Below are 16,931 nucleotides of genomic sequence, written 5' to 3' on the forward strand. Positions count from 1 at the left end.
TTGCAAGGTTGTATAAACCTTGAATGAATGAATTGTTAAAACTGAACTGAAAGACTTATCAAAAAGTGTCTTTGATCATTCGTATGAGGAAAAGAGAAGGAGCTTTTATATTAGTAGATAACGACTATTTAAACTCACATGGTTTGTACAATTAGTCACACGTACGTTGCGTTAAGTGAGTTTTACTTGAAAAGACAAAATTAGCTGGTTTCAGGGGTGGGAAAAACTTCCAAAAGCTACTCAGAAACACACGTTTTTTTCTCATTTGTTGATTCTTTTTGTTTTTTTACCTAGGAACAATGGACGAGTTCAAGTTCAAAACATCGGCAGACTAGAAAATTTCCAAAGCAAAACAAGTTTTTAATAGGATAATGGCAAAGCATGCTGATTATCGCTATAGTTTTTTTATATGTTAATTTGATGTAAATATCAAATACATATAGGTTTTTTCTTTATTTAAACGATGATCAATATTACGAACAATTATAATGGTGTAATTTTTTTTATTTGAAAAAATTCATTAAAAATTCAAACTTTGGAGATGTAGTTAGTACGACCGTAGTAAATTAATATAGATAGTAAACGATCATTGTTGTTAAGTCAACAATTTGAGAATTCGGATCGGAAGAAAATTTGGTGGTTATTGTTTCCTTTAATTACTGACAACTTTTAACTGTTAGATTTGTTCGTTAAATGATTAAGAACGCACAGTAATTATGTCAACGGTCATTTTTTTCCGTTATAGCGTCAACGATCATTTTATGTCTTTATAGCGTCAACGATCATTTTATGTTGTTATTATGTCAACGATTATTTGTGTTGTTATGTCAACGATCATTTTATGTCAATTATAATTTAGTGATCGCTTTATGTTTTTATTATGTCAAACGATACTCATGTCGTTATGTCAATGATTTGAGAATCTAAAACAAAAGAAAATCTAATTAGTGTCGTTTTCTTTAACTGCTATTGACTTTTAACTGTTAGATTTGTTCGTTAAATGACTAAGAACTCAACAGTTACTCCATCTTAATGATATATTTGTCTTTGATCACATCAATTTCATATATTTCAATAACTTTCCTTTATTGGCACAGGCACTGCCATCTATCAGAGATTTCTTCATTCTCATGCTCGTATTCAAGACATCTGAGTAGAGGTAGAGGTATCTCATTCATCACATTACATACTTTTGTATTTTTTTCTGTTTTGTTGATTAATGAAAAAAGCATGCAACTATGATTTAGCCTTTATTATTCATTTTATTTTAATGGATAATTACCCTCTAGTTTCAATTTTACCTTAAGTAATAAAGAATCCTTGCAATCGAGCTCATGTTTAAGGGAAGAATTGTTACAGACCAACAAGGATAGTGATGAGATGGATATGATTCTTCTATGTTTAATCAGAGGTTTCGAGTTCGAGCCGTGAGTATGGAAAAAATCCCATTAAGAAGCGCTTACCCCTTAAATGGGATGTACGCGGCGAGAAATGAGATTAGTCAGGGCTCCTATGAGGGTACCGAACGCCAAATGCAAAATAAAAGTAATGTTATTTTTTAATGTAGGACTTGGGACCTAGAACGGCAGAAACTTTAGATTATAGGGTGTAATACTTTAATTTTGTGGGTCTTTATTTCAATTAATTAATATAATTTCCATTCATTATATTTTTCTTGAGAAGTGAAAAGAAAATGAAAAAGGGAAAACTCAAAATTGCAATTAAAAAGCACGTGTTCTCACAAAAAGAGATTTGATTTTGTAATCTACTTCAAATTTATGATGAATAGGAAATCAGCAAAAAAACAAATGTTGAAAAAAATAGTAAAATTAGTATAGTATAAACAACAGATCTTTGTAGGAAAAATGATATGTTCTTAGTTACAATTTGAATAGAACAAATATTCTTGTAAAGATTTCTTTTATTAGCTGTACAGAACTACTATATTATTTTTTATTAATGTTATAAAAATATTAATTAATTAAACTAATATTTAATAAACTACAAAAAATAAAATCTCACATGTTTATAGTATCATTTTCTTCAATTTTAATTTGAAATGGGCATACATTATTTCCTCTCTCATGCGTAGGGATGCTCGGTTTGGTTAAAAATCGATTTAAATCTAAATCGAACCAAATTGATTAAAAAAATTGATATTTATTTGAATTTGATATTAAATATTTTTTTTAAAAAATTATATTGGTTTGATTTTATTTTATTTAAAACAAATCGAAGAAAAAATCAAACAAATCTGACATATATACACAATTTTTATAATTGTATATATATAATATATTAATTTTTACAAATAATTTTAAATACTTTGTATACTTTTTCATCAAAATCTTACTTATCTCTAATAGACTAATGAACTTTACTCCTGATGCTCATTTTTTAATAAAAAGCCATGAATCCAAACTCATTTATTCAAAGAAACAACTATGAAATTTATCTAAAAAATTGTATTTCGTATAAACTTTATTCACTTGATTAAAGCTTATAAATCGTAAGCCATTTTCTCCATAGTCCAAGAAAACTATAGCTACCACAATATAAGGGTAATAACGGATTATAAGTTGGAAAATTCTTGCATAATTGGTATTTCAGGTGATTGTGTTTCATTGACAGATTTATGTAAAGAATTAAGATAATAGATCACTCTTTTCATATATTAAGGACTATTATATTATTTAGCTTCTTTACATGAAAAAAAAAATAATTAATGGGAGTGAAATCTTTCAGCCATAACCAAATCTCATATGATGAGAAGAAAGGTCAACTTTTGCTACCTTTAATGAAAATTCTTGTACCAACAATCAACGTATGTTTTTGCCTTTAACTGAAATCATAATCCAACGTTGTCTCTTGTTGCAAGAACGAAAACTATATAATAAGGAAAAGAAGAAAAATGTGCACTTCATTGTTGCAAGTGCGCACGGTGATGACAGGAGGAAAAGGATAGTTTTGCTTCCCTCACGTAAGTGGCATGTTAAACTTGACAGATTTTTTGACTTGCGCCGTTACTTTTAAGGTTTAGGACTAGAGTGATCACATTTTTCATATATTATGGAATATTTCGATTACACGGTATATATGAAGGACTAAAATGATCAATTTTTCATACATTAAGGAATACTCCAGTTACGTGATATACATGAAGGACTATAATGATCACTTTTTCTTACATTAAGGACTATTTCAGTTACGTGGTATATATGAGGACTAAAACGATACTAAAATCTAGATTCTTGTAATTATGATTCAAGTGAAGGTGATTATTTTTTCCATATATTAAGGACCATGTCTGTCACGACCCAACCCCGTAGGCCGCGACTAGTGTCCATGCTGGACACCCGGACGTGCCCCATAACCCAAACCGGCATATTAGCAGAATATATACATATAAAAGTCAAATGGCGTCACTAACTATCACAGATGAACAAATATAGCACGTAGAAGCCGATGAGGCTATCACGGATCATATCAACCCAAAGCATATACAGGACCCACATGTATGTCTACAGACCTCTACAGGACACATCAGAATCATAAGACGGGACAGGGCCCCGTCGTACCCCTGAATAGCATACATATGTACAATAGCAAAAGACTGTACCAAAACGTAGGCTCCGAACAATAGAGCACTCCCAGATAGCAGAATATAGTCCTAAGCAGGCGGATCAGCAAATCTGTCGTCTGTACCTGCGCGGCATGAAAACGCAGCCCCCGAAGAAAAGGGGGTCAGTACGGAATATGTACTGAATATGTAAAGCCTGTAGTACAGAAACAAAATCATAGTCGAAACAGAACTTGCAGAAAATGAGTGTAGTATCCAGATTATCAAATGCATATTTTCAAACCATAAAGAACGTATGCAAAAACATATGTCATATCATACCCGGCCCCCGTCAAGGGACACGGTGAACGAAACGTGGTCGCCACCCCGACACTGGCGCCACAACACATTATGCTCCGGAATAGGGAGTAACCCCGTAACATCACATATCATATCAGATGGCCATATCAAATCATATCATATCATATCAGAAAGTGTGTACATGGCACAGCATACTCCACAAACCATGTACAAGTAAACCTGCCCCCTCACATCGAGGCACGACGAACAATGCAGTGGAATACGCTTGACAACATATCCTGGCCCGGGCTCAGTGAAGGAGACATTGAGGCACCCACGAGTGGAGTAGTGAGAAACTAAATGCAATATAAAATACCATATATTTCCAAAGACTCAATAAGACATAACGAATGACAAATCGGAAAATGAAATCGGACAGAATCATAGTAAGTGTGTTTCGGATGTCATAATAAGTACGGAGAAAGAATCTTTCTGAGGTCGCTTCCATATTCCAAAATAGTTTACAAGACTCACGGGAGCTATTAAAACAATTGTCCTTTAGTATCTAGAAGGATAGATAAAATGTTTCATTTTACATGGCTTGAAAATAAGACATTAGTACAATAAGGGACAAGTCGGGAATCGTGGGCCCACCTCGGGTCAAAGGAAGTGATGGGTGCAAATTACGTATCTTAGGTCTATAGGGTCATCCATGGAGGTCCTAGGGACATTCCCTAACTTTCTAGGCAATTTGTAAAAGCTTACACAATTCTTTCAACAAAACATACAATTAGGATTCAATTCTATTGAATGGAAAGAGGACATTTTAAATCTCGAGTTTCTATGAATAGAATGCTTTCCGAGGCTCAATTCCAACCCTAGTACACCTAGAACATGCCAAGAGAAGGAAAAGGACGGCTTTACATACCTTTTCCACGTCTTACGCCTCTCCAAACTCAATCTCAATTTTCTCCAAAATCTGCATTTGGTCACAATTACCAACTATCAATTTCAAGCCTTTAGGACTTGAATCTTAAATTACACTTTTCTACAGAAATTTGGGCAGCATCTCCCCTGTAAATACCACATCCCCGAGATTTAACTCGGCTCCAAACATCAACAATCAAACCAACAACAATACCAACAACATCAATAATCGACTAGAAACGCATTCTAACTTAAATAGTCTTCTTTTCCAACAATGCAACAATATCCAATCTAACTTGCATTGTCAAATCAATATCAACATTTCCATATACATTAACAATCAAGATCACTCCAATTCCATTCGGGAGTATTTCCTCTCATTTAACACAATATTTACAAAATATACCAAAATTTTCATAAAACCGTAATTCCTTCAAAACTTCAAACTTTCAACATAAACATTCCTAACACATTTTTGTCACCTCATTTTATTAACAATAATCATGATTTACACCTTAACACTTCATTTTCTTTATATTGTCATAAAATCATACTAAAATGACATAACCTTCTACAATCAATTTCAATGCCAACTTAACCCATTTAACCTTCATTTACATTATAAAGATCACAACAACACAATTAATACATTAAACAAAATTAATTCATTTCCATTTCCCTTCTCACTTCCATACCACACGGCCAACCCAACATTTCCAACCCCAACCAAATTCATTCAACTTTCATTTTTTTTTTCGAGTCCACAATAACCACAACTAGAATACTACAAAAATTTCAACTCATGTTGCCTATATAACCACATATACACACGGCCTCATACACCCATATACACCCACTTTGCAATCTTTCATATTTTCATAATTTCTACTTATTTCTACATGCTACAACACACACACACACACACACACACACACACACACACACACACACACACACACACACATATATATATATATATATATATATATATATATATATATATATATATTCCAAAGTAAAAGGAGCAAGATCTTACCTTTTTCTTCCAAGCTTCTTCACTAAACCCACTTGTTAATTTGAAGAAACAAGCTCCCTATCTTCCAAATTAGCTACACCAAGTTGTAAAGGGTCCTTGAATTAGTGAAAATATCACAAGACAATAATTTTTGGATCAAGATTTTTGAGGGGTGAAAGTGGAGAGCAAGGGCCGAATGGCCTTATAATTTTTGCTCTTCTTTGTGTTTGTTTTTCTCTTCTTTGCTTCATGAAGCTTCTTTGGATAAATGATCCCTTTATAATAATTTGGCACATGGGAAATATTAAAATCATGGGTTGGGACCTTAGGCTTGGCCGGCCACCCTTCTCTCTTTGGGCCTCAATTTTTATTATTTGTTTTGAGCCCAATGACTTATGGATCACATTTTGTAATTCCCGAAACTAATTTTCGAAATTCCAATTTTTGCCCTTAGCCTTCCTTGACACTTCCACATTAATATTCTTTCATAAACAACTCATGTGTTAAATAAAATCAATTATTATCTTATTTCTTACAAGTCAAAGTTATTTCGATTTTTTTCCCGAATGCGCAAAGACACGGGATATAACAATGTCGATTACATGATATATATATATATATATATATATATATATATATATATATATATATATATATATATATATAAAGGACTAAAATAGTCCAACCCCATATATTAAGGACCATTTTAATCGTTTTCTCGTTTTTGAAATGTAGTTCATTATCCTCTCTAGTTATGAGGAGCAAAACAGGATTAGAATCAGAATGACAAAATTTTTATTTTAATAAAAGATAAACCCAAGTATGTTGCTAGACCCTTCAAAAATGTTACCGCAACATTTACGTATTCTTAAAAAATGCGTAGCTTTTTGGAAGACCCGATAGTCACCTATCGATATTTTTGAAGATTTCGAGCAAGAAAAAGACCAAAATGACGCAAACACAAACAGATAGACCAAAAATAATACAAGATATGGCTGAATACCTATACACTTCAAGTGTATATGTATGTATAGATGTGTCTATTAATGTATAAATATGTATAGGTATGTATATTGTATGTATATTTGGTGTAAACTATACACGACCCATACACGATGTAGATATTTTCTAAACTAGATAGCCGAATGATATTTGACTGTGACTTTCCCAAAAAATGCTAAAAGGATTATTAGATCAAGACGGACAATTACAGAAAGGGTTATTGGCACAAATGCCCCTATTTCGTGGTGGTCCTTAATTTTTGTCCCTCAACACTTTTGGGGCGACATAAACTAAATTTCGGCGGCATAATCAACATTTAGCTTCGGCATATATATCATAACATCGTACAAGTTATGCCAAACAAGGCAAAACTTTCAACATTCAACATAATCTGAAAGAAGGCATAAGTTTAGATTTCGCTTGGCATAGTTAGTGTTTAGCTTCGGCATATGTTGTTATATCCCGTATTTTTGAACGTCGGATTATTTGTAAGCGGAGGTGGGGCCCACACGTCAAGATTTTTTTTGGAGCATGTGACAAGTTATATGAATCACATATGTAAAGTTAAACACAACTCAAAAAGGACCCAAGCCCAAGTATATTCATCCATGTGATGAATTAATTTAAAGAGGCATTTAATTACCAAATAATCCATAGAACTTTCAAGAGAAGTTGAGAAGGGAGAAAAACAAGAACAAGAACACCACAAAAAAAGGCCATTCGGCCAAGCTCCAAAAAATTTGACCCCATGAAATCTTCCTCCAAAAATTATTTTCTTATGGTATTCCTACTAATTCAAGGGTCCTCTACAACTTGGTGTAGTTATTTTGGAAGAAAGGGCACTTGTTTCATCAATTTGACAACTTGGTCAAGTGAAGAAGTTTGGAGAAAAAGGTAAGAATTAATTCCTCTTTCTTATGTTATGAAGGTTTGTTTATGTTGTAATATGTAGAAATGAGTAGAATTTATAGAAATATGGAAGTTTGCAAAGTGGGTGTGTATATGGGTATATGGCCGTGTATATGTATTGATGCATAGGCAATATGAGTTGAATTTTATGTAGTATTCTAGTTGTGTTGTTGAAACTTTGTGATGGAAATGGAAGAAAATGGTTTATGATGGCATGAAAAATGGTTGAAAATGATTATAGGAACTTATGTGATTTCAATGTAGTTTCTATGTAATTATGGAAGTGAAGTTCTAAATGAGAATTATTATGTTAGTTGGTGAATTTGGAGGGATGCAAGTCCATATTGGCATGAAAGATTGGTTGGTAAGTTGTTATGGGGAATTTTGTGATATTATGGAAATGAAGTTGTTAAGATGTAAATCATGATTATGGTTGATGAAATTGGAAGATGGAAATATGTTATGAATATGTATGTTGAAGATTAGAAGTTTTGGATGGATTATGGTTTTGGTGAAAAATTTGTATACTTTGTATATTTTGTGAATATTTCGTAGAAATGATATGAAATATTTCCAAATTGTATTGTAATGATCTTGATTAGTAAATGAATATGAGAAGGTTGGTATTGATTTGAAAATGTGAAGTTGGAATGAAAACTATTACACTATGTTGGAAAGGAGACTAGTTATGCTATATTGTGTTTTGTGATGATTATTGGTATTGTTGTTGGTATGGTTGTTGATATTTGAGCCGAGTTAAATCTCGGGGATGTTGTATGTATAGGGGAGATGCTGCCCAAATTTTTGTAGACAAGTATTGGTTAAGATTGAAATCTTAAAGCCTTACAATTAACATTTGGTAATTGTGACCAAATTGTAGATTTTGGCGAACTTGAAACTTGATTTTGGAGACGTGTATGAAGCGGAAAAGGTATGTAAGTCTTCACTCTTCCTTATTTGGCATGTCTTAGACATAATGGGTTTGAATACGAGCCTCGGAGACGATCCTATTCCTAGAAATTCGAGTTTGAAATTAACCTTTTTTCATTCAATAGAATTGAATTAAGCTTTCCATATCTTATTGAGACAATTGCATCTAACGTCTATAACTTGTCAAATGAAATCGGATTACATTAAAACCTTCATAGGTGTTGTGATTATCCTAATGAGAATATTTCTATGATGAATATGACGAATATGGTTTCATGGTCAAAGATCACGAGTTATGGACTCAATATGAATATGAGAAAATAGAGTTAGTTCCTAATCCTCAATCTTATTTCTTTGAACATGACTCTACTTTCTAAAGACTTCAAGAATACAAGGTGACGCCTTATGAGGTTTGTGATCTTATTATATGTCTTTTCTTAATACTACTCTACGTTTATGGTCTCGCTTTATAGTACTAGTTCCTCCAAGGCGAGACAAAGTGACCATGGTTATCCCATAAGATAATCGGAGGCTACCGACCTTATGTCACTCTGATACGGACACGATTTTCTTTAGGCTCTCATGCATGTTGTTTATATGTTATAAGTATATGTATATGTATATGGGGAAGATTGGAAAAGGGAAGGCGCTATAGACGCACAACCACCTGATCAGTTGGAGTATGGTACATGATATCGTCCCGGACGCGGGATATATGGTTAAATGGATCGAGGCCGACGCCTCGGCAATATGACATGTTCTATTTTCTATATATATGGAAAGAAATGTCTTCCTAAGAAAGTAAAATAATATATGTATATGGACCGGGCTGCACGTTCCGCAACAATATGTTATAGTATATGCACATATGGATCGGGTTGCATGTTCCGCAGCGTCAAACATGCATGGTATTCGCCCAAGGGCACTTATATGCACATGTTATTTTTATACCTCATGATATGCTCGGTATTTCTTTGATGTCGTTATCCATGTTCTATATCTCCTGTATGTTATTATTCATGCCTTACATACTCGGTACATTACTCGTACTGACGTCCCTTCTTGTGGACGCTGCGTTTCATGCCAAGCAGGTGAGCAGGCGGACAGGTTTGGTTCCTAGGAGCCCTATCGGCGGTACACTAGCAGCGCTACAGTTGTTCTGGAGCCTCAGTTTCTTGGTACCTTTTTTTGTGTACATATTCGAGCACGGCAGTACCCGGCCCTCCTTGTTACCATATGTATTTTGTTAGAGGCTCGTAGACAGACATGTACAGTCAGATGTTTCATAATCTTGGCTGTCCCTGCCGATGTATATTAAATTAGTAAAGTTTATTAGTATATGTTTACAATAGTGCTATTAATGGTAATAGCAAGTAAAGAAATAACGGTATAGTTCATACGGCCCACTTAGTAATAAAAGTATGATGCGAGATAAGGGGTGCTCGGTACAAGTATCGGGTACCCGTCGCGGCCCCTAGTTGGGTCGTGACATATGTATCATCACATCCACACAAGTTATGCTGGAAAAGGCAAAACTTTCACTATTTAACATAATCTGAAAAATACTACACAACTTACGCCGCATAATTTAATCCTACTGCTAAGCAAGACAATTTCAGTTTCCGAAGACAAAAATGTTACAGAATTTAGTGAATTATATTTGAATATTTTCATTGAATAAGCAGCAAGACAAAATTTAAAAACCACACATATATGGGGCAAAAATTAAAAACCAGTCTGTATGAAGGAAATCCGTGCAAAAAGTTGTTACACATATATTGATATGTTTTATAAACTGAAAGTATCGTCATATTTTGTAAATATACCCTGTTCCTATGTATAGATAGGTCATTCTCCCTTACAGAAAAGTCATAAAATTGGGCTTTTGTTCTTTCTTTTTGAATAGTCAATGTTTGCTAAAATTGGGCCTTTTCTTTTCAGGACCCAATTAATAAAAGGGAAAAGGACATGTATGGTCGCTCGACCATAAATAATCTCATCCTCTAGTCCAATTTTTTCCAAACCCAAAACGTAGCAATTAAACAAATCTCATTCATTAGCCAAAACTTAAATAAGACAATTTTCAAATAAAAACTCAAACACAAAAATGTTTGAGGCGATTTTTATATATAATATATGTCATTTGTGTATAAAATATGTATCAGTACCTATCTGTAATGTATAGAAACTGTATAAAATATGAATCACAAAGGTATGTATCATTTTTGTATATAATATGTATCATTTGTGTATATAATGTGTATCAGCACAGTGCAACTGCCTTGTATAGAGTAGAAAATTGTATCATTTTTGTATATAATATGTATCATTTTTGTATAAAAAGTGTATATATATTTCCAGCATGTGTATATAAACTGTATCAATCTTGTATAGAAAGTGTATCATAAGTATAAAAAATGTATTACAGAAACCGTATCATTGTGGTATATAATATGTATCACTATTGTATATGTAAAAAAAAGTATCATATCATTATTGTATAATATGTGTATAATAAATGTATAATTAACGTGTAATTTATGTATAATAAATTTATGATTAATTCCGGCATATGTATATAAACTGTATCATTCTTGTATATAAAGTGTATATATAATTCCAACATATGTATATATGCTGTAGCAGCCCTTTAGTAGCGACGTTTTTGTGGCAACTAAGTCCTTTTTTTTTTAAGCGCATGGGTTGTTGGGCTGGCTAACCTTGGCATTATTTTGGGTCGGCCATCCATTTTTTGGCATTAATTTGGGCCAACCCAACTCCTGGTGGGATTAAACTCAAACAGTGGTTAAATGTGGGATTAGTTTGACTGAGTGAACACACAGTGTCCTTTTCCTTAATAAAAAGTTTGGGCAATTTGCACGATTGTCCTTGGTCTTTAATTTTTGTTCCTCAATTCGTTGGTCTTTAATTTTGTCTTCGCTTAAAAAGGTGGCCGAAAATACCTCAAGATTCTGGGTTCGAAACCTAACAGAGTCAAAAATAATAATAATTTCGCAAGGCATAGGTTTCTATGAACCTATGCCTATTTGGGCGAAGTTACATAGAACATATGCCCGAGACGACAAACTTTGCCTTGTAAGGCAAACTTTTGCCGGAGACGGCAAATTTTGCCTTATCAGACAGACTTTGCCTTATGTCTTAAGGCAAAATCTACCGCATAAGGCAGACTTTTGGCAAAAGCCTTGCCTTGTGATTTTTTATTTTTTTTTACTAAGCGGAGATTCGAACTCAGAACTTCGAGATATTTTCGGCCACCTTTTTAAGCGAATGACAAAAACTAAAGACCACCCAAAAGGAGGACAATCCACGCAGAAAAAAAAAATGAAAAGTTGTGTTCCCACAATCCTCTCAATTGACAATTCTACCAACCAAAAAAAAAAAAAAAAAAACCTCGGTCAGATCCTTTCATATTCCTCTTCTACTTTTTAATTTTAAAGATTTCCCCTTTTGCTGCAAATCCCTAATTTTACTTTGATCTTTCTAATTGTAGCTAATTCATCACCATGGCTAAAAGCTAATTCAAATTGGAACACCCTCTTGGTAATTATACATGATATATCTGTCTGTGTGTTATTATTGTATTTTTGGTTCCAAGATCTGATTTTTAGCTTTTTTGGGTCTAGAATTTGCATGATCCACTAACAATTGCTATACCTTTTTTTTTCTTTCTATTTTGGTGGGTTATTCTGTCAAACCCTTTTTTCCATAACCTTGAATCTTGCTTCCCTGGAAAAAAAAAAACTCCCTCCGTCCCAATTTATGTGAGAGTGTTTGACTTGACACGGAGTTTAAGAATAAAATGAATGGCTTTTGAGACTTTTGAAACTTATTGTCTAAAGATGCCCTATTCAGAAAGAACTTAAAGGTAGACAAAGCAAAACTGATTTGAGGTGTGCTGCTGACAAAGTGACAGTAAAAGACCAAAAGCAGGCTTTATTTCTTAACTTAGTATCATTAGTAGTTGGATGTAGCGGATCAGAGCCAATGAACATGGCATGGTTCAGATGAATCTCACTGTTTTGGCATCTAAAGAAACAGTACTTGAAACATTTTACTGTAAGCACAATGAAAGTGCTGAATATAATGGCACACAACGTTTAATATTCCCTGCTAGTATTTCCTACAGGCTTCACGTCTTCTTTTGTTGCTGTTAAGAAGATGGACCTTGGACTTAACTGATAGTTAATGACGTAACAGATCCTGAGAGCATGGTTAGTCAATATTAGGCTCTCTTATTATGTTGTCCAAACTTTAGATGTCCAGCCCTCAATGTGAGGGTGTTAAGAGTTATGCACGTTGGTTGAGAGAATGGGTTATTCAACAAATCATATACTAAAATGAACCGAGATATTCCAACTCATTATTTGGCCATCTTTAATCAATACCTGAAAGGCCAGGATGGATCAGGCTAAAACAAAGACTAAAATATGATCCGGCAGCAGGATTACTTTATCCTAGTAGAAACAATAAGTACTAGAGTTCCTCTAAATTTTATCATATCCAGCATCGCTTCAATATTATCTTCTCTTTTGTTGTGTGTGTGTTCTATAGTACGGTTTTATTCACCGAACTATCAGCAATTCACATGCTGCTGCTGTCAGTCGCTTCATATAAGGGGATTCAAAAAAACTAAAGTGTCACACCTAAAATTTCAATCTATGACCTAAAGCAATTTTTGGACTCCATAATACACTAGAATCTACTCTTGTGTCAAGGGGATTCAACAGTGTATATATAATCAAACAAATCATTTTTTCCCTATTTATACATAACTACTTCGGCAACGTGGTTCAGTTGAACCCTTTGCCTCCCTTTAGCTCCCACCCGTGGCTGCCATTTATCTCAGAAAATTGCATCAATAAAAACATTATTCAGTCGCAAGCACAACACACGTTGAGTTGAAGCTAGAACAGGCTCACATAATAATGCACAAACTGGAGCCTGAGATTATAACAGAGAATCCACTACTTCACTTGACAGGTTGATGATTCACGATTCCTTGCTAAGGAACACGGAACCCATTCTGCCGTATGTTTCTCAAGAGTATTGACTCAAATATTTCAAAGTGTATTGAGAAAGATAAATCTTCCTTCTAATACAATATGAACAAGTTATTTGGAACATAAAATCAAAAGTCAATAACTTGTTCATATTGTATTAGAAGGAAGATGTATCTTTCTCAATACACTGTGAAATATTTGAGTCAATACTCTTGAAGGTATCAGGTTCGAAACCCCCTGCCTACGACAACAGGGGATTTGCCTTCTAGGAAGATAAAATCAAAAGTCAAACCCGCAAGGGTGGCTTCGTTGGTTGAGCATGGTGCTTTCATAATGGAGGTCTCAAATTCAAACCCCCTGCCTACGACAGCAGAGGATTTGCCTTCTGGGTCGAGCTCGTCGCACTGAGCTTGCCTAGTGCGGGTTACCTCTCCTGTGTGGTTTGCGAGCTATTGCACAGGAGCTGGGTTTACCCTGTGCACACCCGATGGATAGCGGCTACGGGTTCCCATGTCATCAAAAATCAAAAGTCAAAATGCACCAAAATTGTTTCAAACTTTAATCAATCTCTATAGTAGTATTAATGACTCAATATTCCTTTTACTTTGTAGCACTGACTAACGGTAAAATTACAGCAAGTATAAATCTCATACTGTCATACAAACTGGAAAACTTACATACATACATTAAAAAAAAAAAAAAAGAACAGTCTATAAAAAGAATCAACATACTCACCACTAAGGGAATATGCACATCCTATGAACTCTGTATAGGAACACGAAAAAGCCTCAAGGGACAATTTCAAAATTGTATCTAACCTGAAAATCATTACCAACTTCAGCTCTAGCACCATTACGCCTTCCAATTTTCCTCCTTTCATAATCAGTATCATCCGTAGGTAACTCATAGCGACAAACAGGGCACGTATTGCGTATATTTAACCACGGTAAAATACAGTCCAAATGATAATAATGAGAACAAGGAAGCTCAGTCACTTTCTCCACAACCAAAATCTCATCTTTACAAACGGCACACGCCGTGTTGTTTTCTTTGTCCTTTAATTCCACTAAAGGAAGATTTTCAATAACATTTTTAGCTGTTGGTGGACTACCCTTTAAAGTCCCTTCATTTTCAAGAAAATGACCAAACAGTGCATCATGATCAATCTCCTCTTCATTTCCATCGAATTCGAGGCTCCTTTCGATACTATTAACCGCCAACAAAACTTCCCATTCTAAATTCCTCACCGGCTCATCAATTGAATCCGAATTCGAGTTATCTGAAGAAACTGATATTTCTTCAATACCATCAATTACAGAACTCAAATAATCTCTATCTTCACCCCTTTCATTAACTTCTTCCCACTCGAAATCGTCATTCAAATCCCTCTGTTCATCATCATCATCATCAATCCTTAGACAATTCCAAAAACCATTAGCACCCAAGTCATCATTTTGATCATCAATATCCCCAGAATCCGACCCGACACCCACAACCCGAAGCCCATCACCCGAATCAAGCCCATCAAAATCAGATCCAAAATCCTCAGTGAAAACCCTAGAATTATGATCCTCTGTAACGAACATATCTGTAACGAAATTCATTTGGTCTTCATCAACGATAAAGGAATTCGGGTCTGCAAGCAAACCCGAATCTGAATCTAGGGATCCGGGTGCAGAATTGGGGCTAAAATTGAAATTATCAGTAAGGGAATCAAAATCGAAAGCAAATGAATGTGGGTACTCTTCATCATCATTATCATCATCATAAGTGATTGTTGGGATATGGAAACGGTGGATTGTAGAAACTTCTGCCATTGAATTGAAGAAACAAATGTGAAGATTCAATATTTTTCAATCTTTAGAGGAACTTGAAAATTGATCTAATTTTGGTGGTTTCACAATTTTTGTTGGCTTTCTAGACACCCGGTGTTCGGGTGGTAGATGAGCAATTTCTGTTTTGTTTTCTACTCCCTATATTTCTATTTTTGTCGGTGAAAAAGAAAAAAAAAAAAAAACAAATTACTCCATCGGTCCCAATTTAATAGTTTCTTTTTTTATTTGTCCCAAATAGAGGGTGTCTCTCCATTTTTAATTTGGTGATAATTTAAACATCATACATTTTATAATCACAAGGTTTAAAATATTTTTGCTACTTTACATATCTTTAACTAAGTCTCTCTTTATTTCTTAAATTGAAAAAAATCAAACTAAAACATTTAATTTTGGACTTAGGGAGTATAGAGTCCGTTTGGATTGACTTATAAGTTAGTCAAATGAGTTTATAAGTCATTTTTAACGTATTTGAGTGTTTAGTAAAAATAAAAAACAGCTTAAATTAAGTTAAAAAGTGCTTAAAATAAGCCAAAATCTAGAAGTTGTTCAACCCCAACTCTTTTTTTTGGCTTAAAAGTCATTTTGGTTTGACCAATAACTTTACCCTTTTATCCCTTATATTTTCTGTTAATTTCAATACTACCCTTACTTCTAAAACCCTTTAAGTACTTTTATCAAAATACATAATTACTTATTTATAAAATAACTTTCAGCACTTATGCTTAAAAGCCACTTTTTTCAGCTAATCCAAACGAGCATCCTCTCTTTTTCGGTGAAATTTTACTCTTCCCTCCATTTTGTGTGACGTAAGTTCGAGCATGAATGATCCCTCTTTAATTTGAAATAAATGTAACATAAAATTTTTATTCCTATTAATGATACTCGCTCCATTTCACTATAAGTGGTGTATTTATTTTAATATTTTATTTTAAAATAAGTGGTGTTTCACAAAAGCAAGAAGACATTGATTATTTTGTTTCAATTTTACCCTTTATTTAAATAAATAAAGTTTTAAATAACCAAGAAACCATCAAAGAACTACTTCTTTTGATTAAGGGTCAATTAGTAGTTAGTAGTAAAAACATTTCTTACTTTCTAGAAGTGGGTAATTTTCTTAAGGGTTGTACCCAAACTAAAAATACCACTTATTATGAAACAAATGGAATAAATATTTTACTCCTCCAGCCACTTTTATTTGCCCACTATAATAAAATTAGATGTCCGTTGTTACTTGCTCAGTTTAAAAAGACAATTTACCATTTTATATCTATGCAATCCTTATTATTAAGTACTAATTATTTGCAATTCATTTCCCAATGAGTGAGATGACTTATAATAATTAGGGGTGATATATTGAAATTGTCATTTATTTATTGCTTTTTAAGGGTGTGATAAGTTAAACATGAACAAGTAAATATGGATGTAGGGAGTAT

At 33.7% G+C, this 16,931-nt stretch overlaps 1 protein-coding gene across 1 annotated transcript; it reads right to left on the reverse strand.

Moving 5' to 3' along the window:
• Window positions 1–14,209: 14,209 nt before the first annotated feature.
• Window positions 14,210–15,621, reverse strand: LOC132622765 (E3 ubiquitin-protein ligase CIP8-like). The gene has a single exon (XM_060337428.1). The coding sequence runs from the start codon at window positions 15,478–15,480 to the stop codon at window positions 14,452–14,454; it is 1,029 nt and encodes a 342-aa protein (XP_060193411.1). The 5' UTR covers window positions 15,481–15,621; the 3' UTR covers window positions 14,210–14,451.
• Between the last annotated feature and the right edge of the window lie 1,310 nt (window positions 15,622–16,931).

Source organism: Lycium barbarum, chromosome 12 (assembly GCF_019175385.1).
Source record: "Lycium barbarum isolate Lr01 chromosome 12, ASM1917538v2, whole genome shotgun sequence".
Taxonomy (NCBI): Eukaryota; Viridiplantae; Streptophyta; class Magnoliopsida; order Solanales; family Solanaceae; genus Lycium; species Lycium barbarum.

What these genes read in the sequence shown, in the direction of transcription:
- LOC132622765 (XM_060337428.1), bottom strand. Translation starts at nt 15,480, where the DNA reads ATGGCAGAAGTTTCTACAATCCACCGTTTCCATATCCCAACAATCACT.